This window comes from Lissotriton helveticus, chromosome 11 (genome assembly GCF_964261635.1).
Source record: "Lissotriton helveticus chromosome 11, aLisHel1.1, whole genome shotgun sequence".
NCBI lineage: Eukaryota > Metazoa > Chordata > Amphibia > Caudata > Salamandridae > Lissotriton > Lissotriton helveticus.
Window position 1 is genome coordinate 1,098,646,467 of NC_136072.1, and position 23,785 is coordinate 1,098,670,251.

Sequence of the window (23,785 nt, forward strand, 5' to 3'; positions counted from 1 at the left end):
AAACACTACACCAAATTTTAGGAAATATGGATTGCTTTATAAAATACTCTTTAGTAGTTTCTTTCAACGTCTAGCACAGTCTTCCTTTAGTACAATACATGTTTCTGTTGTCAATGTATGGTTAAGCAAAGTTACATTAAGCAGCATTGATTCTTTTCTCCTTTCTCCAATTCAATAACACTGGGATATTACTTGCAACTTGAGCATTGAATTTAGCTTCTACAGCTTCAATTAGGATACACAGAATAAGTTCACTCCCCGTGTGACAAGTCTAAAGACAGGCAGTAAAAGTTACATTTATTTTATACCCAGTTCCGTTGTTCTCAAGTCCCAAGAGAGTATTTATCCCTCACAGAATCAGTCTTAGGCTCTAGAATCTTGTTTAAGAGGAGTCGCCCTTTTCATCTGCTCCCCTCTTAACTACCATACAGCCCTTTGACCTCAACTCTTATGAACAGTGCATCCTTTCTGACAATGAACCCTACGTTTTCGTTATACTGCCTTCTACCCTTCCCACAGTGCAATGCTCTCCTCCAGGAAGACTCCCCTAGAGGGAACAACAGGTTTTCCAAGGTGTCACACACTCGTGGCGTCCGGGTAGTCTATTTGCCAGCACAATATGAAGGGAAGATGTCTCAAACCTGCTGCTGATCGTCTGGCCCTTTTCTTGTTTATTAACAGCCTGCCCGGCAGTCTCCACAGACGGGTTCAGTGGCTCTCCCCTCCCTTTGTTCAAGACCAAAACCCTCGCAGGTTCAGGGGCTCCGCTTTCCCCCCCCCCCCCCCTTTACGGTCTTACCGCGTGGTTGAAGGTCTCGTTCGTCTACCACTCGCTCCAGCTGGAGCCTCGATACCCCCAAGATCTCGGCACTTGTATAATTCCGACCCCCGCGCTGCACGATGCAAAGCAGCCTGCGGGGTCGGAGCTCCGCCACGTCTTCTCTGGCGTCCCTCTCAGCTCCATGTCCCGCCCTCCTCTCGCTCGTCAGAGGGGGAGGAACTGCGCAGGCGGCCTCCTTCAGGCTCTCGTTTCCCGTCTTCCGGGAGCTGGCTCGCCTGCATCCGCTGCTCTCCTCAATGCTGGACACTCGCTCACTGCCCCGCTGATCCCAGTCAAGCCGCCCAGCTAACTTCTCACTACAGGGGCCCAGGGAATCAGTGGCTGTAGTTTGATGACGGCATGATCTCCTGCCAAGCACTACCGGGTAGGTTTTAACTACCTACAGCCAATTCTCCTCTCAGGGAAGGCAAGGAAGGGATTAACCCCTCAACGTTTGACTCAACAATACAGGCAGGGGCACCCCAGGGGAGGAGAGCGCGAGGACGGACAATCCTCTAGTTATTCAGGTCTTGTCCCAACCGACTTCCCTAGCCAATTTACGACGTTCTCCTCAAGGAAGGTTGATGGCTTCAGAAGTCTTTAAATAAAGTGGAGCTGTCAGGGCTCAGTCAGTAGGCAGGGGGCTACATCAACAAGGTAGGGCTGCTGAACAAAAGGTCAGACCATCTCCTAACAGTGCGCTTGCCTCCCCACTCTAACGCTTCACTCCTCACTAGGCTCTCCCTGGCCACACACACTAAAATGGCCGCTCACCCACTGGCCCTTATATAGGCAGGCCATTGGCCACTAGAACTGACCAGAAGGTTCTAGATCATTCCCATTTTATCCTATGGGCCCTGTGCTTGGAATTACAGTTATGACAGTTAATGGCAACCATTTTGTGGGTCTCATATTTTCTAGTCAGAAAAAGGCATCTAGGCCTCAGGTAAAGGACTATGAGGCAAAAAGAGCATCTAACCCCTAGGTCAATACCTTTATAAACAAAATCCAGTGGACATGAAAAGGTAAAAAGAAAAGGTTTGAGGGGCAAAAAGGGGACAAAATAAATAATTAATAGGAGGGGCTACCCAAAGGGCAGACAGGTCTAACACGCGTCCCCCCCAGCTGAAAATGGGGAGAGCAACCCAACCCCTTGGGAGTCCTCATCACTAAGGCGGAAATACCTAGAGAGACCGTCTGCATTGGCGTGGTCCACTCCAGGCCGATGTTCCACCCGGAAGTCCATTCCCTGTAGGGAGATGGACCATCTCAACAACTTAGGATTTTCCCCCTTCATTTGCATCAGCCAACGAAGAGTTCGATGGTCAGTCTGAACCAGGAAGTGCGAGCCAAACAGGTATGGCCGCAACTTCTTCAGAGCCCATACCACCGCAAAAGCTTCCCGCTCAATTGCACTCCACTTCTGTTCCCGGGGAAGCAGTCTCCTAGACAGGAAGACTACAGGCTGATCCAGACCCTCTTCATTGAGTTGCGATAACACTGCCCCAATGCCATGCTCGGATGCGTCTGTCTGGACGATGAACTCCTTGGAGAAGTCTGGGGCCCTCAGGACCGGTGCTGCACACATTGCCTGTTTCAATTTTACAAAGGCTTGCTGACAAGCCTCTGTCCAGACTACCCGTCGAGGTTGTTTCTTGGATGTGAGCTCTGTGAGGGGTGCTACAATAGTGCCATACCCCTTCACAAAGCGACGGTAGTAACCTGTGAGGACCAGGAAAGCTCGGACCTCAGTCTGGGTCTTGGGGGGTTCCCAGGCCATGATTGCCTCAATCTTTGCCTGGAGGGGCTGCACTGTTCCCCTTCCCACCAAGTGGCCTAGGTACACAACCGACCCCTGCCCAATCTGACATTTGCTGGCCTTGATTGTCAAGCCAGCCTGTTTCAGGGCCTGGAGAACAGCTTGCAAGTGACGCAAATGGTCCTCCCAACTGCTGCTGAAGACGGCAATGTCATCCAGGTAAGCAGCGGAGAAAGCCTCCATTCCAGAGAGGACCTGGTTCACCAGCCGATGAAAAGTGGCAGGGGCGTTCTTGAGCCCAAAGGGCATCACACAGAACTGGTAGTGTCCCTCAGGTGTGGAGAAAGCTGACCTTTCCTTTGCTCCATCTGTAAGGGAAATCTGCCAGTACCCTGAAGTAAGGTCAAAGGTACTCCGGTATTGGGCAGCTCCCAGCCGGTCAATCATTTCATCCGCCCTAGGGATCGGATGAGCATCAGTCTTGGTTACTGAGTTCAGTCCCCGGTAATCCACACAGAACCTCAGTTCTGGAGTGGTGCCTGGTGGGGCAGCTTTTGGTACTAACACCACCGGGCTGGACCAGGGGCTACTGAAAGGTTCAATAACTCCTAGCTCCAGCATCTTGGTAACCTCACCGTAGATACTAGCCTTCACCTTGTCTGACAGCCGATAGGTCTTTGACTTCACTGGTGGGCTGTCTCCGGTGTCCACATCATGGGTACACAGGTGGGTTCTTCCCGGGACAAGGGAGAACAACGAGGAGTACTGCTCCAATACCTGGCGGCAGTCCTCTCGCTGCTCAGGAGTTAGGGATGGGGAGAGAATCACTCCCTCCACCGACCCATCCTTTTCTCGAGACGAGAAGAGATCAGGGAGAGGCTCGCTTTCTGCTTCCTCGGCACCATCAGTCACCATCATCAAGATGACCTCGGGCCTCTCATGGTGGGGTTTGAGGCGATTGGCATGCAGCACCCGTAGGGGCTGTCGAGGGGTCTTAAGATCCACCAGGTAGGTGGCCTTACCCTTCTTTTCCAACACCTCAAAGGGGCCTGCCCAACGATCTTGAAGGGCACTTAGCTCTCCAGGTTCCATCACCCACACTTTCTGGCCAGGCTCCAACTCCACCGGGTGAGCGTTGTGGTCGTACCATTCTTTCATTACTGCCTGACTGGCTTCCAAGTTGTCAGAAGCTTGCTTCCACAACTTTGCCATTTGGCTCCGGAAGGCCAGCATGTAGCTCACCACATCCCGAGGAGGCTTTCTGGGAGACTTTTCCCATCCATCCTTCACCAGGCTGAGAGGTCCACGCACAGGGTGCCCGTACAACAGCTCAAAGGGGCTGAAGCCCACTCACTACTGCGGCACTTCTCTGTAGGAGAATAGCAAACAGGGCAGGAGGACGTCCCATTTCCTCCGCAGGCTCTCAGGCAGACTTCTTATCATGCCTTTCAAGGTCTTGTTGAACCTCTCTACCAGTCCATTGGACTGGGGGTGGTATGGAGTGGTGAACCGGTAGGTCACTCCACACTCCTTCCAGATTGCCCGCATATATGCTGACATGAAGTTGGTCCCCCTGTCGGACGCAACTTTCTTGGGGAAACCCACTCGGGTAAAGATCCCCATCAGGGCCCTAGCCACAACAGGTGCAGTGACAGTCCTCAGAGGAATTGCCTCTGGGTACCGCGTGGCGTGATCCACCAGAACCAGGATAAACCTGTGACCAGCTGTAGTTGGTGGATCCAATGGCCCCACAATGTCGATGCCCACCCTTTCAAAGGGGGTGCTAACGACAGGAAGTGGTTCCAGGGGAGCTTTCAGCTTCACCCCTGTCTTCCCACTGGCTTGACAGGATACACACTTCCGACAGTATGTGTCAGAAGCCACTTTCATCTGAGGCCAGTAAAAGTGGGGGACAAGCCGGGCAAAGGTCTTGTCCGGACCTAAGTGTCCTGCCAAGGGAATCTCATGAGCCAATTCTAGAAGAAAGGCTCGGTATCGTTGAGGGACTACCAAGGCCCGGGATGAACCGGGCAAAGGTTCCTTAGGTTCACTGTAGAGGAGTCAGTCCTCCCAGTAAATGTGGTAGTGCCCTGCAACGTTCCCTGCTGCCTGGGCTTCGGCCTGTCGCCTCAGTCCCTCAAGGGTAGGGCACTCCTTCTGGCCCTTACAGAACTCCTCCCTGGTAGGCCCTCCCTCCACATGCCACTCAGCAGGGATGGGTAGGTCCTCCAGGGAGACTACTTCCCCCTCCACGGACTCCTGGTCCACCACCGCAGGTGGCCGATCTGTCTCATGGGGCATGGAAGCCGAAGCAGGCTTCTCATGTCTTCGGGTCTTTCCCTTTTTGGCAGCGGGCTGGGCCATTGTTCCAGGCTCCAGCCCAGGCGAACTCCCCCTCCGGGCAGTCGCAGACCTTGTGCTCGCACAGGCCCAGTCAGGTGTACCCAGCATCTCCGAATGAGTCCGGTATTCCACCTCCTTCCAGACATTGTGCTCCATGTCATTTCCCAGCAAACAATAGACTGGCACGGCAGGGCTTACGGCAACTCGAAGTGAACCTGCAACCCCTTCCCACTCAAAGGGAACCTCGGCCACAGGGTAGTAGCCCAATCTGCCGTCAGCCATCGCGGCGGGGTGGAGTACATGTGGAATCACCTGCTCTGGAGACACCAGTTGACTCCTTACCATAGTCATACTGGCTCCTGTGTCTCTCAGAGCCTCCCCTCTTTGGCCATTAATGGTGACCCATTGCCCATACTTTACAGTATTTGAGGGCACCTGGATCTTAGGAACCATCTCCCGATCTCCCAGGGACACTAAGGTGACACCCGCCCACTCACCCCCCTTATCTAAGGGCAACTCCTCCCCGAGCACTACACTAGCGACTCCCGGGGCTTTTCCTCCGGTGGGAGGGGTTGGTCTCTTTGGGCACTTGACATCTCCCTTATAATGTCCAACACCACCACATTCAAAGCAGTGGACAACCCTTGGCTGCTGGCTTTAGCCAGGATGAGGGTTTCTGGGCGGGTTAGCCTTAGGGGTGAATCCTGTTCCCTTACTCTGGAAACTATTTTGGGGACCTTTAGAGAACTCCCTCTTTTTATCTCCCCCCTCCTTCTTCTGGGGGGCGCCCTGTCCGGCCCTTTGGGAATCCCCTCCAGTCCCCTTTGAGGACACCCGGGTACTTGCCCAGATGTCCGCCTCCTCTGCAAGCTTTCTGGGGTTGGTCAGCTTGCTGTCCACCAGGTGTTGACGCAGCTCGGGAAAACATTTCTCGAGTAGATGCTCTTTGAGAAAAAGGTCGTATAACCCCTCATAGTCCCTCACCTCGCTGCCTTGTATCCAGCCCTCCAATGCCTTCCTTGCATAGTCCACTAGTTCAGCTTCGGTTAAGCTTCTTCCGGAGACACTGCTGCCTGCCCTTAAACAGGTTCTAGGTCCTGGTAGTAGGTTCCCCATCTCAGGTTGGAACAATCCATCTACCCCTATGACTGTGTCCCGGTCCGTCCCCTCTTCCTCCTCCTTTCCCTCTCCATGTGCTGCCACCCACGCTCTCAAACTGGTCTGGAGTTCCCCCTTCTTGGCACCACGCTTAAAAAAAACTCCCATCTTCTGACAAAAGTCTCTAAGCTGGGCTGTAGTATAGGTCTCCAGTTCCTCCAGAGCAAACTCCATTTTGCTTATAAGATAGGTAGGGACAACCACTCGGGAAGAATTTGTTCAAAAAGGGACAATTCGAAGCTACCTCCACTCACCACCAGGAGTAAATTTAGAAAAAGCAAAAGTAGTAATTGGGAAGTCCGCCAGGAGAAAACTCCAGGTGTAGGCCTGTGGAGTACGCTTTGTTACTTCAGAGTAGACGCAAACACAGTTGTCATCCCACCGCTAGACACCAATTATGTTGGACCTGGGATCTCCAAGTCACGTAGGGTAGCTTGGCACTAAATGGGAAGGCATTATTCCAAGGCACATGTGTTAAGTTTACGTCACACCCTGTAGTAACTCAACGTCCCATCCACTCAAAAACAACACTACACCAAATTTTAGGAAAATACGGATTGCTTTATAAAATACTCTTTAGTAGTTTCTTTCAACGTCTAGCACAGTCTTCCTTTAGTACAATACATGTTTCTGTTGTCAATGTATGGTTAAGCAAAGTTACATTAAGCAGCATTGATTCTTTTCTCCTTTCTCCAATTCAATAACACTGGGATATTACTTGCAACTTGAGCATTGAATTTAGCTTCTACAGCTTCAATTAGGATACACAGAATAAGTTCACTCCCCCGAGTGACAAGTCTAAAGATAGGCAGTAAAAGTTACATTTATTTTATACCCAGTTCAGTTGTTCTCAAGTCCCAAGAGAGTATTTATCCCTCACAGAATCAGTCTCAGGCTCTAGAATCTTGTTTAAGAGGAGTCGCCCTTTTCATCTGCTCCCCTCTTAACTACCATACAGCCCTTTGACCTCAACTCTTATGAACAGTGCATCCTTTCTGACAATGAACCCTACGTTTTCGTTATACTGCCTTCTACCCTTCCCACAGTGCAATGCTCTCCTCCAGGAAGACTCCCCTAGAGGGAACAACAGGTTTTCCAAGGTGTCACACACTCGTGGCGTCCGGGTAGTCTATTTGCCAGCACAATATGAAGGGAAGATGTCTCAAACCTGCTGCTGATCGTCTGGCCCTTTTCTTGTTTATTAACAGCCTGCCCGGCAGTCTCCACAGACGGGTTCAGTGGCTCTCCCCTCCCTTCGTTCAAGACCAAAACCCTCGCAGGTTCAGGGGCTCCGCTTTCCCCCCCCCTTTACGGTCTTACCGCGTGGTTGAAGGTCTCGTTCGTCTACCACTCGCTCCAGCTGTAGCCACGATACCCCCAAGATCTCGGCACTTGTATAATTCCGACCCCCGCGCTGCACGATGCAAAGCAGCCTGCGGGGTCGGAGCTCCGCCGCGTCTTCTCCGGCGTCCCTCTCAGCTCCAAGTCCCGCCCTCCTCTCGCTCGTCAGAGGGGGAGGAACTGCGCAGGCCGGCCTCCTTCAGGCTCTCGTTTCCCGTCTTCCGGGAGCTGGCTCGCCTGCATCCGCTGCTCTCCTCAACGCTGGACACTCGCTCACTACCCCGCTGATCCCAGTCAAGCCGCCCAGCTAACTTCTCACTACAGGGGCCCAGGGAATCAGTAGCTGTAGTTTGATGACGGCGTGATCTCCCGCCAAGCACTACTGGGTAGGTTTTAACTACCTTCGGCCAATTCTCCTCTCAGGGAAGGCAAGGAAGGGATTAACCCCTCAACTTTTGAGTCAACAATACAGGCAGGGGCACCCCAGGGGAGGAGAGCGCGAGGACGGGACAATCCTCTAGTTATTCAGGTCTTGTCCCAACCGACTTCCCTAGCCAATTTACGACGTTCTCCTCAAGGAAGGTTGATGGCTTCAGAAGTCTTTAAATAAAGTGGAGCTGTCAGGGCTCAGTCAGTAGGCAGGGGGCTACATCAACAAGGTAGGGCTGCTGAACAAAAGGTCAGACCATCTCCTAACAGTGCGCTTGCCTCCCCACTCTAACGCTTCACTCCTCACTAGGCTCTCCCTGGCTCTCTGGTCACACACACTAAAATGGCCGCTCGCCCACTGGCCCTTATATAGGCAGGCCATTGGCCACTAGAACTGACCAGAAGGTTCTAGATCATTCCCATTTTATCCTATGGGCCCTGTGCTTGGAATTACAGTTATGACAGTTAATGGCGACCATTTTGTGGGTCTCATATTTTCTAGTCAGAAAAAGGCATCTAGGCCTCAGGTAAAGGACTATGAGGCAAAAAGAGCATCTAACCCCTAGGTCAATACCTTAATAAACAAAATCCAGTGGACATGAAAAGGTAAAAAAAAGGTTTGAGGGGCAAAAAGGGGACAAAATAAATAATTAATAGGAGGGGCTACCCAAAGGGCAGACAGGTCTAACACTTATTTATTTATTTATTCAAAGTTTTATATAGCGCGAACAAGATCCTTACAGATATCAGAGTGCTTCACAAAGACAGGGTAGGGGCAGTAGGAATGAACAGCGGTAATGGGAGCAACGTAGTAGTCACTAACATGATAGGATAATAATAGCATACATAAAACATATCAATATACAATCAGGTAAAGAAGTAATATAAGACAGCACAAGTCATTGACCCCACTACAGAGGTGTTCAGGTATACATACCTTGGGTGTCTGGAAGGTTTATACCAATGTTTTAGTATAGAGGGAGCACTGAGTGGGGGCATCGGGAGAGTGAATCAGTGACCCAACGTGTATCATATATTGGTCGGTAGTATGAAAGTAGCATATGTATTTAGTACTTCTCCGCACCGCCATCCCTACCTATTTTGCAGGCATTAAGTACATGTTGCTTACAGATATGCTCATTGGAAGGAGTTTAGATGCTGCTTAATTGAAAGCCATTGGGGACCTTTTGATAGTGTAAAGAGTTTATTAGTTGTTCCTTTTTCGAAGGAAGGTGCTGAGTTGGTGGTGGTAACTTCAGTAGCGGATACTACTTAACAGACTCTTCTAACTAGCCAATACCTTCTAATCAAGCAGTTTTCAAAGTTACCCAAGGGCAGCTCCTCAGTTAAGGTGGAGGAGCCTTGCCCCACTGCTCTGTGAGCAGGTGAAAAAATAATAATAAAATGATTATAACCGTGGAACCAGGGGAGGGAATAAAACAAAAATAAATTAACTGTGTGCTGCCGCCTCTCGTCCTCTTCGCCCACTTCCAGGACTCCGGGGCAGAAAGCAGGAACAGGAAGCACCCAGGCTTCCAGACTGCCCCAGCCAAACACAACGCTGCTGATAGAAACGTCATGATTGGTCGGCACTCCGAGAGGGAGTGGGAGCCTGGACATGTTCTCAGTGGAGTAGCGGGGGGGTGCGGGGGGCGAAGCGCCCCAGGCGTCATGAGTTGAGTTTTGGTCTTACCTGCTGTTCTTGCCCGCCCGCTCTTCAATTGGCCGCCAAGGGGTGTCAAATATAAAAAAGCTCACCAGTACCCCCGTCCCACACCACCACCCTGCTCTTTGATTTGACTGCAGCAGGGCGGCAAACACGGGTACTGCCACGGGCGGCCAAAGTGTTTGCTACGCCACTGCATGTTCTCCAGCCCTGCTGTAATGCAGCCAGGGTGGAGAACATTCAAAGATGATCTCCTCTGGGTTCGAGTCTCGACAATGACGCTGAGCATCCTATGATTCTGGGCAAATCACGTAATCTCCCCGTGCCTAACACAAATGAATGGTCCTCATGTAATGCCACTGGTGCTATGTAAAGCGCTCTACTACCCAATTTGGGTCAAGTTCGCGCTAGATAGAACTCTGTAAAAAAAAATTTTTTAAGTGCAGACGACTGTTTTACCGGTCCGAGACAGCCAGCCAAACATTCACATGCACTTAGGAGAGTGCCACCACTCTTCCCCCTGTTCCTCTGACACAGGCCAGCCCACCCGCCCCTAATCGATTGAACAAGGACCGAAAAATAAAATGAGAATAACAATGTATCATTATCAAATTTTTTTTTTCACCTGCTCACAGTGTAGTAGGGCGATGCTCCTCTGCCTTAGCGGAGCAGCCACTCCTGGCTACTGGCCAGTTAGAAGAATCTGTTAGTTTGACAATATTTGCTATGAGCTCTTTGGGCAGTACTTGGTTTAATGCTCTGGTTATTTTGAGGGTACAGCTTAGGGGTTTTTCACAACGCTAAAAAAAATCTTTCCATTTTAAACCTTAGTCAAGGTGGGGAGGACAGGATGACCATTTTGTGTACAGCTATTTGGGTGTTTTCTCCTGTAAAGCACCTGCAACACTTTGGGGAAAGTGAACGTATCAATTTTATTTTTAGTCTACATATTACATGGAGGGAAATACTGGGCACAGAGTATTCCAGACGGCATTTGGAAAGATCGCTGTGAACATCTGCTACGGAAGGCATCACCCTCTCAACTGGTTAATGTACTCTGCCAACGGAGCTGAGATCATCTTCAATCCATCCGCAACCATTGGGGAGCTGAGGTCAGTGCTCTCAGTGTGGCCCTGCATTTTTTAGATGTACTCGATAATCAATGCATAATGTAATACAAAACAAATTGGTTATACATGCTTAAATGTCTTACAGTGAATCTCTTTGGCCAATTGAAGCGAGAAATGCTGCCATTGCGAACCACTGCTTCACTTGTGCCATCAACAGAGTGGGAACGGTAAGTTGCATGTCTCATATTACACTACCTCTCCTGGGTCATCATCAATGAAGTGGGTACGGTAAGCTTGCAGATGTTTTATTACACTACCACACCGGGGCCATAATCACTAGAGTTCGAAGGGTAAGCTTGCAGGTCTCCTATTTCACTGCCTCACCAGGGTCATCAACAAAGTGGGTTTGGTAAGTTTGCTGTCCTATTCATCATCAACAGAGTGGGAATGTTAAACTTGTAAGTCTCCTGTTACACTGCCTCACCTGGTCCATGATCAGCTGAGTGGCCACATTAACCTTGCTGTTTAATTTTGACTACTTCTTTTGTGCTGGCAATAATATGACCATTGTACATTGCCCGCCATGGCAGTAACCATTCTGGTCTGGGCACAGTACAACTTATAATTTGTATCAAGTTACTTGGTTGAGCATAGTATGTCAAGGCACTCTTGGATGGTGTGCATGATTTGATCCTTTCCTGTTATTCCTTCAGTATTATGTCTACATATTAGGAAATGTGTATATAACCTCAAGTTTGACCCTGCAGGCAGCAGGGATGTACAGGATAGGAAAGGGCACAAATATTAGGGAGCGGTCCCGAATAGAGAACTTGGGCTGTGGTATAACCAGTGTAAATCTTGACTTGTTGTCCCAGGTTTGCATTTGGTAAGTGGAACCTACAAATTACAGAATACTATATGCAGGTCTTTCTGAAAGGTTCAAAGGCCTGTAAGGTAGCATGGTCATTGCACACTTTCATCTATTTCCAGCCTGGCAGGGTTCTTGAATGCAGGGACAGTACTCCTCATACCAGCTACAGCTAACTTTAACAGTTTCTTTTTTTGTTTTTCTGCAGGAGCATTTTGAAAATGAATTCACATCTGGGGATGGCAAAGGAGGTACATTAACCTTTTACTTAGACCTTTGACACCCTTCAACGCTTTGTCTTTATCTCCTATCCTTCCCAATTGGAATTTATTCTGTAATCCTTTTTCCGAGTCCTCCTACTGTTTTGTGGAAACTGTAGTCCTATAAGACAGTTTTCATCTAACCATTGGTTGCAAATCTACCAAGTGGGATGGAGTGACCTGTCCTACTCAGGTTTTGTGACTGTTGGACAGACGCTGTGTGTGCTGTAACTTTTCTGTATATGCCGGGCAGTCTGGTACTGCTGCCACCTATGTGTGAGGGAAGCTTGCACTGCTGGCTCTACTGTGTATCCCCTAAGCTTGCACTCCTGGTACCTGTGCTGAATCAGCTGTATGTGTGAGGAACGTTTGTGCTGCTGACAAGTTAGAGAAGCTCACACTGCTGTTTGTGCTGTATAACATTTGAGATTGCAGCTGTACTGTGACAACCCGAGCAATCCAAACTAGGGATGTGTGGGAGAGCATAATTTGTCTTGCATATTTTTGCAAATTACAGCACGACATTCAGCTTTTAGGTTTGTACACATCACACTGAATGTAAATGTCCTGTAGTTGTAAAGCGCAAACAATTACCCAAGGGCGTCAACTCGCTGGGGCCCGTCGAGAAGATTAAGCAAGCTATTGCCCAGAGTCACATGGTGCTGGGCTGATCCGGCGCCGGGGATCGAACCGTGAGCCCCCTGGTTCCGGAGTCAGTCGCCCTGGCCGTTGCGCCACATCTCTTCCCTGAATTAACTTTTGTTGTGTAAACTAATATTCTGGCTTAGCTCTACAAGGTTTGTTTTCACACCCACAGATGACACAAGTGAACTTAGTTCAACGCACCAGAGTATGAATGTGATATACAAGTTATTGTGGCCCCACAGAGCCCCACCCAATACATAGTTAAAGTGGCATCAGTGCTTTTGGGTTACTAACAGTCTCTAAACTGGGATTCAGGGACGCGGTGGTATTTTGAGATCCCAATTTCGCTGTTTACAATATCTCACAAACAAAATGTACTAAGAAAAAGACACTTTAAATAAAAAGTGTTTATTTCAACAGTCTCATCATGCTGATTAGTACATCTGAAATAACGACACAGAATATTATTAAAACAGCACAAATGCATGTTGCAAACAACAAGAATGAAATGATGATTTCTACCATTTGTTAAAATTTTGTCTAGCAACCTAACATCCTAAAACTTACTTCTGTGTGCTACACCGAGAGAGCATTGAGTAGCGTAACTTGCATTTAGAGTTTCTTAGGAAGAATCAATGCGCAGCATACCTGTTTACAGCAAAACGCTGGAGTTACCAGCAGTTGGGAGCAAGTTTTTCCTGGAAAAGGAAACACATCAGCTGTAGCTTCCAGCCTACCCGACTTGGCTCCGCATCTTCTTTTCTATGTAGAACCAGACGCAGTAGCATCACTGCAGTCTGAAGACCTTCTGGCAGTATCTTTCACAATAATCTGGGAACTCTCCTTACAAGTGGTCGATTGGAGAGCCTTTTATACTATATCGTATCTGAGTTTGTAATGTCTGACATAACCTTAGAAATGTCTGACTTAACCTGTGTCTGACTTTGCTAGTCTTAGAAGCATTTCTATAAACAAATAAGGTAAAAACACCTCAATTCAAAGTACACTAATTATGTTGTTATTATTATCTGGCCTTGAAATGGAGAAAACAAAGCATGTGTCCCAGACTATTGTCGCTTAAAGTGTTCTAGTAAGGCCATGGTCTGCGCTTCAAGTGTCTTTTCGATTTCTTTGTCTGAATGACTTGACACTTCCACAGGTTATTGGAAAGATAAGGACAAAGGCAGACATGTCAATGATTCAGCAAAAATAGAGAAAATGGAGTCTTGGCCTGCTCCAGATGGAGTTAGCCTTATGGACTTTACATCACTTTTTTTTGTCAAGCACTCTCTTTGCTTTAAAACATTTTCCAATATACTGCCAGGAGGCGGATTTTGGTAAAAATGTCTCTCAGCAAGACAATTTCTGTGGAAACAAGCCTCTGGAGGACAATGCAAAATTTTGAAATACCGTATATTTTCCTTGCCGCTAATTAATTTTGGCTAAGGCCTTGTTCAAATGATTCATTATTACGTCCTACAATGTATAGACCTGTTTGATGTTTATGCACTGGTTTAGAATGCTATAAAAAGTCCTACATTAAATTTATAATAAATCACAAATCCATTTGGGTATTCCTTCACAATTCCCATAATATCTAAAAAGGTATCCACAAATTAAAAATCCACTCAATCATTTTTGAAGTATATTGCCCTTTATTTCCAAACGTTAATCAATCTAAAATCTCTGATAATTTTAAGTTTCTGTAGGTAGAGATTTGCGAGAACTACATTTATGCCCATGCTTTGCCAACACATTTTAGGAGATCACTTTGCTTAACATTTCCTTGTGAACACCTTTTTGCAAAAGATTGCAATATTGCATTTTGTTTTGTACTATATTTACATTTATATAGTGCTTCGTATCCCGAGATACTCAGTGCATTGTTAAAATATCTTGTGATTGGATTTTTCACTCTCTCTAAGCCTGCAAGTTTATTTAGGATAGTCTTTGTGAGCCTAGATAAAATACTTTGGTGCGAAGACAGCATGTCCGTGAGGTTCAGCAGTGTGGTGCAGAAGTGATAAATCAACAATTAAATGTTAAGATTTTTACCTTTTGATTGTCTTTCTTTTTAAGCCCACCATGACTTTGGCCACTTCTACGGCTCCAGTTACGTGTCAGCACCTGATGGCAGCAGGACCCCAGGCCTTTCTCGCACCAGCGATGGCCTTCTGGTGACTGAGCTTGACTTGAACCTTTGTCGGCAAGTCAGTGACAAATGGAACTTCACGGTATGTTTGTGTTATCATTCATTCATTCATTCATTCTTTCATGGCCTCTTGAGACCGGTTCGGGACATTACCAATTATAAGTCCAGAAACACAGCTACCCACAGGCGATGACAATTATAAGTGCATAATTTACCGTCAAAGTCCACCCAGGATGAGGTAATATCTGTTGCCTTGTTTCTTGCTCTGTCACTCAGGAAGAGTTCTCTTACTTGTCGAGCTTTAGGTTGAGCAGAAATCTTCATTTGGGAGAACTGTCTACTACTCCCCATTGTAAAGTTCTCTTGAGTCGACCATACCAGAGTGTTTTTCCTCCATTTCTTTGACGTGTATGATTGGTAAATGCATTGATATGGGAAACATCATTTACTACGGAACTGTTACAACGCATGCCTTTACATCGCATGTCGTTGCAACGCAAAAGGTGTGCAGCAGTGGGTAGAAGGTGTTGCATTTAACTCCAACATCTTCCCTACTGTTGCACATACTGGAGTTGGAATAGAAAATTATTCTGTTCCAACTTCTAGCGCCCCCCCCCCCCCTGACAGAAAGTTGGACTAAAAATTGGCGTTGCAATGGCATGCGATGTATTAGCATGCGTTGTAACGTCACATATTCCATTGATATAGTGCCTTGTTTGTTGTGGTAAATCGACTGGTGAACTTGTGAGTCTATTAGACTCCTTGTGTGTGTGCTGCAGTTTTTGGAGCTGCCTGTCCACATAAACACAGGCTTGCCCCCTGTCCCAGATACTAGATGTGCCAGAGGGAAGGGAGATGGAGATAGGTAACCCATGCCCTTTGATGTGTCGGTTTCCCCAGACAGAGTGAAAATCAGCCTTCCTCCTTTCCTGGTTGTCGATGAATGGGTGAACACTGTCCAGAATTTCCAGCAACAGACCGGGACAGGATCCAAATCTATGGTTGCCACTTCTCCATCAAGTGGTTACATCCAAGAACCACTACGTTGAGCAACTTGGTAAAAGTAGAGATAGGGAAAAGTTGTGCCCAAGAATTCGACTACAATATCCTGTAATAATAAAATATTTGTTCCTGCGGTCCTTGTGAAATGACGATCATTTCATAACATATGTATTTGTAAAGCGCACTTTCACCACTACGGGTATCTTGGCGCTGAATAACAGATGTTTGTTGTTACCCAACTCAATGATACTCATTTTATCGACCTCAGATGGATGAAAGGCTGAGTGGACCCGCCAGGATTTGAACCTGTGACCATGAGGTTGAACACAGGCCCCTGCAATAGACTCATTACTCCACTGAGCCACCAGACCCGATAAGGAATGTAGGAGCAAATATTTTGAAGTCACATGACCGTAACAAGATTTATTTATTTTAAAAATTGTTTTTATTGAATAAAACAGTGGCAGTTATGACAATAATCATACATTAATGTTACTTTCAATTGGCAAAACTTAGGCAGTCGAACAATTCTCAAGACATTAGTCATACATGACACTTCTCAACTGACTGTTCAGGTCCATTTATGCATTGCATCGCTAGAGCTCTCCCTCTTCGTCATCTGAACTATCAATGTCGTCCTCCGGCAGCAACTCGCATATATCTCCCCTGAAAGTATTCCAAGGTGCCCAGATTTTATTCCATTTACGCGGGCTTCCCCTGATCACATATACTGTACGCTCTGTTACCATAATCAGGTCCATATTCCTACACCACAATGCTAGCGTGGGGGGGTCTGTCGCGCCCCACCTCTGCGCTATGTCTCTCTTTGCAATCATGAGGCCCAGTGTTCCCCAGGTTTGACCATGGCGAGTAAGATCAGTGGGGTCCTATATATTCAGAATACATTTTCGTGGTTCAGGCAGGAGGGAAACCTCTAGTGTCTGTGAAATAGTGCGCAGGACCTGTCGCCAGTATTCTATTATAGCTGGACATTCCCACAGTGTATGAAAAAGCATGCCTTCCTCCCCGCACCACCTAAGGCAGAAGGGATGCGACGCCCGTTGCATCTTGTGTAAAGTGATTCTGGTATAGTACACACGATGTAATATTTTAAGTTGCACCAGTCGGAACTTGGCAGATATGCCCACCTCCCTAGGGGATGCCAGGGCCGCCAACCAATCCGTATCATCCATATCTCCTACTTCTTCCACCCACTTATTCCGTAGTCTAAGTGTAGGATCGGGCAAGGTATTAAGTAGTTTTCGGTACGTTAGGGACGTTGCGCGTTGTTGCATGAAATCTGTGAGTAGACTGTCTTCCAATGGCGAGGCCTCTGGGATGTCAGTGTCAGCTGGGAGTGCCGTTAGCAAAGCATGTCTAATTTGTACGTGTCTGTATGTTTCAGTCGGACTCAAGTCATATTGTTGTTGGAGTTGAGCAAAGGGAATCACTGTCCCCTTATCCCACAAGTCTCCCACCGTGAAGATTCCAATATTGTCCCATTGTGTAAAGCCTTTGCTGTTTCTCAACTGTCCTAATGCCTTGGTGTCCCAGAGCGGGGTGAGTTTAGTGATCGTCCCTTTCCACCCCAATTTTGCCTGTGCTGCATACCACAGCGCAACTGTGTGTTTTGTGGGCCCTATTAGTTTTGCGGCCAGACTTCTGTTATATAGCACCGCCAGCATGTTGTTCGTGCCCAACTGCAACCTGTCGGCCCTGTATGCTGGATCATCTTGGGGTGCGTGAATCCAGTGATTGATGGTTTTGAGTTGCGCCGCCCAGTAGTATAACTGTAGGTTCGGCAATGCGATCCCACCAGTCATACCAGCTCCTATTCAGTTTAAGTTGTGCTATACGTGCCGGTAGGTTGCCCCACAGAAGGGTGGAAACCTGTGCCGCAATTTGTCTAAAATATCGTGGCGGTATCGGGTAGGGTGTGTTGTCAAGGGCATAGAGAAATCTCGGCAGGGCCATCATTTTGTATAGTGCTGCACTCCCCAGAAGCGTTAGGGGCAAGGACGCCCAGTGTTTGACATCGCGTTTCAGCCATTCTAAAGGGGGCGCCAGGTTTTTGCTAAAGAATTCTGCCGCATCCCTGGTGATGTGTATACCTAAATACTTAAAGGAGTCTCTTGCTATTATGATTGGGCAGTCGGTGGGGAGTGACAGGTCTGGACCTTTCAAAATGTACAGAACTGATTTGGACCAGTTTATCGTGTATCCTGATGTTTTCCCGTTTGTTTTGCAAATCTCAAGGAGCTCTGGTATACTATGGTCGGGGTCCGTAAGATATAGCAGCATGTCATTGGCGCAGAGTGAGATGCGATCTTCCCACCCTTCCGTCCAGCTAATGCCTTGTAGCAACGGGGTCATCCTAATTAATGTCGCCAGCGGTTCCAGCGCCAACGCGAACAATAATGGTGACAGCGGACAGCCCTGGCGGGTCCCCCTTACCAGTTGTACAGTATGTGATATGTGACCGTTGGCTGTCACCTGAGCCACCGGTTCCTTGTATAGGAGCCGTATCCAGGCCTGAAATTTAGGGCCAAAGCCCATACGACACAGGACTGCAAAGAGGTACTGCCATTCTACTATGTCGAGCGTAACAAGATTTTGGCGTTGAAAAAACCCTTGGGCAATTTAGCCCCACGGGGGAAACACGTGTCGGCTGTAGTCTCTTTGTTTCATTTGAGTTCTTTGGATCTGTTCCAAATAAATGAATGTACAAATCAGAGAATGCATTTTGGATTACAGTATATAGTAATCAAATTCTTGGGCACAACTTTTCCCTTTTTCTACTTCTACCCTCCTCCTTTCTGGTCTGTGACCAGCACCTCCAGTGAAATGGCTCTCCAGACAGAGCCATCCACATCCATTAGGGCGTTCCTAAACTGGTATAATGAGGGATAGAAGAGCAGGAAGCACACACATTTGGGCTCCAATAGCATGAAGAATCCTCCACGGTTAAGGAGCATCTGGTCATTCAGTAGGTATGGCCACCCTGATTGATCAAACCTGTCTACCACGAGAAGATAAGTATTAACCTCAGTCATTACTTTGTTCAGTGTTGCTACTTGTCACTGAGGAAGTATTTTGCACCAGCAGCAAGAGGGAAGACAACTGAAGGGTCTGGAGTGAGCCTTTGCTCGGGTGACCATTCTCCCTCCGGACTTAGTCTATGTTGTGGAAGCCTTGCAGCTGGACTGTCCCTGCCAGGAGAAGTGACCTGATCTGCAGAAGAGAAACAAAGCTCAGCTGACTGGAAGGACTTGCCTGAGGGATATCTTGAGGCATTGAGAATGCCCATGAGCCATGATGTCATCCAAGCCAGCTGCATCGGACAAGCGCAAAATGCCTTCATTAAGGAACTACTCCTTCACCTTCATCGCCGAGAAGGGAGCACCTGCATCATCCTCAATCCTACCTGTGATGTGCACTTACCTTCTTTGTCACCTTCTCAGGTCTGTGTGAATCTGAACTTCAACCCCAGGAATGGGGTCCTATCCCATCCACTGGAAGAGACCGTCTTGATATCAGAACCTTGTAATTATACCTGCTATGGTTTCAGGGATATTGCTGATGAATCTCTGGTTAAGTAGCCTCTGGACCCTGCACTCTCTGTTGTGGGTGTCACTGTTCTCATGGGTGCCTTCACTACTGCAAAATCCTGACTACATCCAGCAGTTTCTGAGCTACTAGTCCCTACCTCTTTACCATCCCTAAAGTGGGTACCGAGTGAGGACTGGAACCTAGGCAGCCACTGCCCATCAGTGTCCATGCAGGCAAATGAACTCTGAACTCCAGCGACTTCACGATATCCCCTCACTGGATACCAATTACCGGTTACCGGATCATCACGGGGTCCAGCCCAAGATGTAGCATTGAACAAGTTCCCACAGAGGCTCCTGGTGATGCTAGCATGGAATTTCCCTCTGGATTTGATGTTCTTAATGCCTGCCATCATGAAGCCCATGCATATCTACTTACTTTGTTTTTCACCGAGGAGACCATATGCCTTGTTCACATCATCTCAGGTTGCAAGCACAGTAGCATGCACACTGTGTGTCGAACAATTGTTCCTTGGGTTTTCAAAGTACGAGGTTAGCCTGAAGGCTGCACTTGGATTCCATCTACTTCAAAAGCTTCATCGGCTGCTTTTCTAACCCCCTTCTTATCATTCGGAGAAGTACAAGAAACGTTATTGACTTGAACACAGCAATGATCTGAGTTTCTCTGTGTTGAGGATAATGGAGTTCCAGTTGGATTATCAGATGTTTGAGGTGTTTACTGGTCCTCAGAAAGAGGACACTGGGCATCTTGAGGTGTATCTTTAGGTACATCAAGACTTATTATGAGTTGAAAGACAGAGTTGTATATTCAACCATGGGTTGCACAGCCACTTAGACTCTTCAGATGGGCATACTTTTCCTAGACGTCTGTCCCCTTTCCTGGTCACTTTTGCAAACATTGCTGTCTGGGTTTCATGACCCAACCGTAGACCAAAGGTGGTCAAACAGCACTTCCTGGATTTGGTTAGCAGCATTATTTCTTCTTCTGGCCATATTCGGGGCAGATTGTAACTGCTCTGGGAATCTTTCAAAAGGCGATGAATGTACAATAATAATCCATATTTGTAAAGCGCAAACAATCACCCGTAAGGGTCTCCAAGCGCTGGGGTCCATCGGGAAGATTAAGCAAGCTATTGCCCAGAGTCACATGGTGCTGGGCTAATCTGCTGATGGCGCCGGGAATAGAACTGTGATCCCCAGATTCCAGCGTCAGTCGCCCTGGCCGCGGCGCCACACCTCTCTAGGAAGTATCTATGAGAAGAAAGAGATACTTATTCTGGTTACGGCCTTTCTGATGGCTAACACCCTATCACCCCTCCTACATGGATGAACTATGTGTGGGTCTTGCCTAAAGCTTACATTTAAAAGATTTAACAATTTCACAGTTCTCTCACTGGTGCAGAGAAATCGGATTGCAAGGAAGGCAAAGGACACTGATAGCTTCACATGTATTTAGCAAGGAAATCCTCTCCGTCCCGATTAGCGATACGTTCTGATTGCAAAGTTGCTAGAACGTCTCACGCACCCTCAATGTTACTATACAATTGTTTCCTAAATACCAGTCTGCTCCTGAAACTATTGCAGTAGATACGTCTGCAGTAGGAAGAGTTTTCCCCAAGAGAAGTAACTCACTCTTGTTAGTTCTCTCCCAGTTATACTTTCAACAAACCCTACAATCTTAATATCACCATCAGACATCAAACATCTCTGGACGGTTGTTTAAGTAAACAGAATTTTGGATCTACTCAAGGTCGCAATTTCTCTCCGCGCATTCCTCTCCTACAAGGGTCAGAAAATATATCCAAACCGCCTTCCCCCTCGGTGTCAGAGATCCCTCTGTTTCTACTAATTATTCTGGGACAATTGTCTTTTTTTGGTTATGCGCTGAGGATTTCGTTGTCGTCCTGAAATTGGGCAGCGAATAAAAAATTATTTCAGTGATATCATCAGTAAATTTAACTTAGGCTTGCGGCAAATATGGCTTTGCACACAGCAATCATTGTACAGGATATAACAAGACTACCTAAAGGGGCTTCTGCAGCAGGTGCCTGGGTATTTTCATCACTGCATGTGCTTTTTCCTGGACATAAATTCTTAGATGGCTACAACTCAAATATTTTCATGTTTTTATCAAATCCTAATCTTGTCACTGGAATGGATACAATTCTTGAGGAACGATGGAAGCACCTGACTTAGTTGTAAAGGTTATTGAGATGGGTAGAACTTCAAAAAAGAAAAAGAGCTCAAGCAAGGAGGTGGTGGGGCAGGGGTTAGGTATTTGCTATTATGAATGGAGTGGTTTAAAGGGGGTGAGATAGGAAAGCGGGTAGGTATCACTTGGTCTCTAAAGGCAGGTGTGAGGCCAGAGATGACGTGTAGGGTACGAATGACCAGGAATGGTGGGGGCAGATCTCCAGCTTGTATTTCTTAATTTTAGTTATTAAGTGGGTTTCAGAGTCTTCCCCAGAGGTAGACTAGTCACTAAAAGTACAAAGAGTAGTATATTGCAAACCACAATAAAGGAAAACTGTTCTAATTGGTGCCACAGTAGGAGAAGTGACTGCAGATGACACATAGGAGCAACATTATTAACACATTTCCACAGGGAAGAATAGATATTTAAAAATTGGAGGAGGCCTTTCACATTGCTAAGGCAGAGGTATTCAGTACTGTTGTCCTGCATTTAAAAAGGTTTAACCAACTGGTTAGTTTGCAGCTAACAAATGTTTGGCTGGCTGAAACAGAGTTACAAGGAAGCAGTACTAAAGCAGATGGTGTCAGGGAGGCTACTTCCCGGAGGCCAAGGGGATATGTGGTAGTCTCTTGGAGGCAACAGGTAATGGACCTCTTTAGAACATAAAGAGGACTAGTGAGACATAAGAAAGGAAAGACTCAAGGATATAATGGGGGATATTTAGGGTTGGCAGTCAGGGCTCCAGCAGGTTCAAGGAGCGGATGGATTTGTGGTGGTGGGAAGGAGTCCAGTGTTTGTTCGAATAGAAGGGAAGACATTTAGTTGGGTGTTAGAAGGAGGCAGGTGATCTAAACCCAAGTGTCAGGAACTTCTTTGTCTCTCCCTTTGCAGATGACCGGAAGATACGATCTCTACGCACGGGAACTTGCTGAAATCATCCAGCCAGACTTCAAACCGAACATCATCCAAGAGTAGCGATGGGGCCCAGGCTATATGGGTTCCTTCTGCGCCGACAGAGATTACTGGGAGCGAAGCCATCACCCAAGAACCCCACTTGTCTTTATGCTGTTTCTGGAAGCCACATTGCTCCATGTTGATTTCAGAAACGTTTTGACTGACTGACTTGTTCACTTATAGTACAGCCCTAATGCCAAAGAAGGATATGTGCAATTGTATCTAAAATGTTGTCAAAATTATTTTTTAATAAGTGGTATCCTACCTCAGTGTTAACCTAATTTTATATGTGGTTGTTGGCAGTTTTGAAGGCTCCTACATTTAAACTGTGCTTTACAATTTTTGAAAAAATCATGGCTAGTGACTTAATTTGTAGTTGTTTTAGTTCAAGAAAATGCAATTACGTTTTAAAATATAAATAAATAGAAAGCACTTTAAATATTAAAGTGATTGGTACATCACAGTTTGACTACTAAGGTTCTGGTATGATTACATTTGAGAAACATTTTGTGTAAGTAGGTACGCCATGGACAAATGAATTCGGCACATGCGCCTACATGAAGCTATTGAAGAGGTCTGTTGCACTGTAGAACAGAAAATCAAAAATATGATTAAGTGAACTATTTAATTTAATCTGTGCAATAAAATTGTTTACACGAATAAATGTACATAGCTGATCTTTCCAAGTTTCTTCTGTTCCAGGCACTTGGATGTGCACAATGCACCTTTTCATAAGAACAGGTTTTCACTTTCCTTATGTGTAGGATTGTAGTATATACACATGTCCAGAAAAAGGCTGACACTGAACCTCACAATTTTAACTGGGATTAGCCAGTCTCATTAGTGACACTTCAAATAATTGTAATTATTATTAATTGTGATACATTCCTGGAAAAAGAAATCTCAGGTGAATAATAAATTCTAATGTGTGAATTACATTTGTTATTTTATTTAGAACAGTGTTTCTTAAATGATGCATTAATGTGCTGTATGTGTATTTATTACACATTTTAGATAAATGCTATTTAACAACAGTATTTTGAGGTATGTCAATTCTTAGATGTCGTGATTTTCTTTGACTGTTGTTGTGCCTTACTAGCAACATGATTGAATGTAATGATTAATTCACCTATGCGGAGGAGTTATTGGGCAGTGGACTCTCTGTAGCAATGCCTCAATTTGTTACTGGCTACAAAGGAGATACCTTGATTGACACCTGTTGAGCTAACCATTTTCCAGCTCCTTAAGGAATTAAGCCTTATTCTTACTAAGGATTGGATGTTGTGTGTGTAAAATGTGGGAAATGGTGTTTGAAAATCCTCAGGCTTTGCAAATTGTATGTAAAAATATCCATATATATCTTATAGGCAGGTAAGGGAAACCCTGCACCTTTTGAGGTATACGTATAGTCGCACATTTGGGACAACATTTTTGTCACGTGTCCTAAAGCAGGGTAATAAAATATGTGTTATTATATATCGAATTTCTGTATATTCGAGGCTTACAATTGGAAATCAATGTGCACGAAAACACATGTTGAAAATAAATCTCTCAA

The 23,785-nt window shown here is 46.5% G+C and overlaps 1 protein-coding gene across 1 annotated transcript in view; it reads left to right on the top strand.

Annotated features, from left to right (window-relative positions):
* Nucleotides 1–23,166, top strand: part of UPB1 (beta-ureidopropionase 1) — a 69,138-nt gene extending 45,972 nt beyond the window's left edge. The window contains exons 6-10 of the mRNA XM_078667760.1: nucleotides 10,459–10,628; nucleotides 10,732–10,813; nucleotides 11,663–11,705; nucleotides 14,439–14,593; nucleotides 22,168–23,166. Of these exons, the coding sequence (XP_078523886.1) occupies nucleotides 10,459–10,628; nucleotides 10,732–10,813; nucleotides 11,663–11,705; nucleotides 14,439–14,593; nucleotides 22,168–22,251 (534 nt within the window). The 3' untranslated portion in view covers nucleotides 22,252–23,166. The remainder of the gene's footprint in view (nucleotides 1–10,458; nucleotides 10,629–10,731; nucleotides 10,814–11,662; nucleotides 11,706–14,438; nucleotides 14,594–22,167) is intronic.
* The last annotated feature ends 619 nt before the right edge of the window (nucleotides 23,167–23,785 follow it).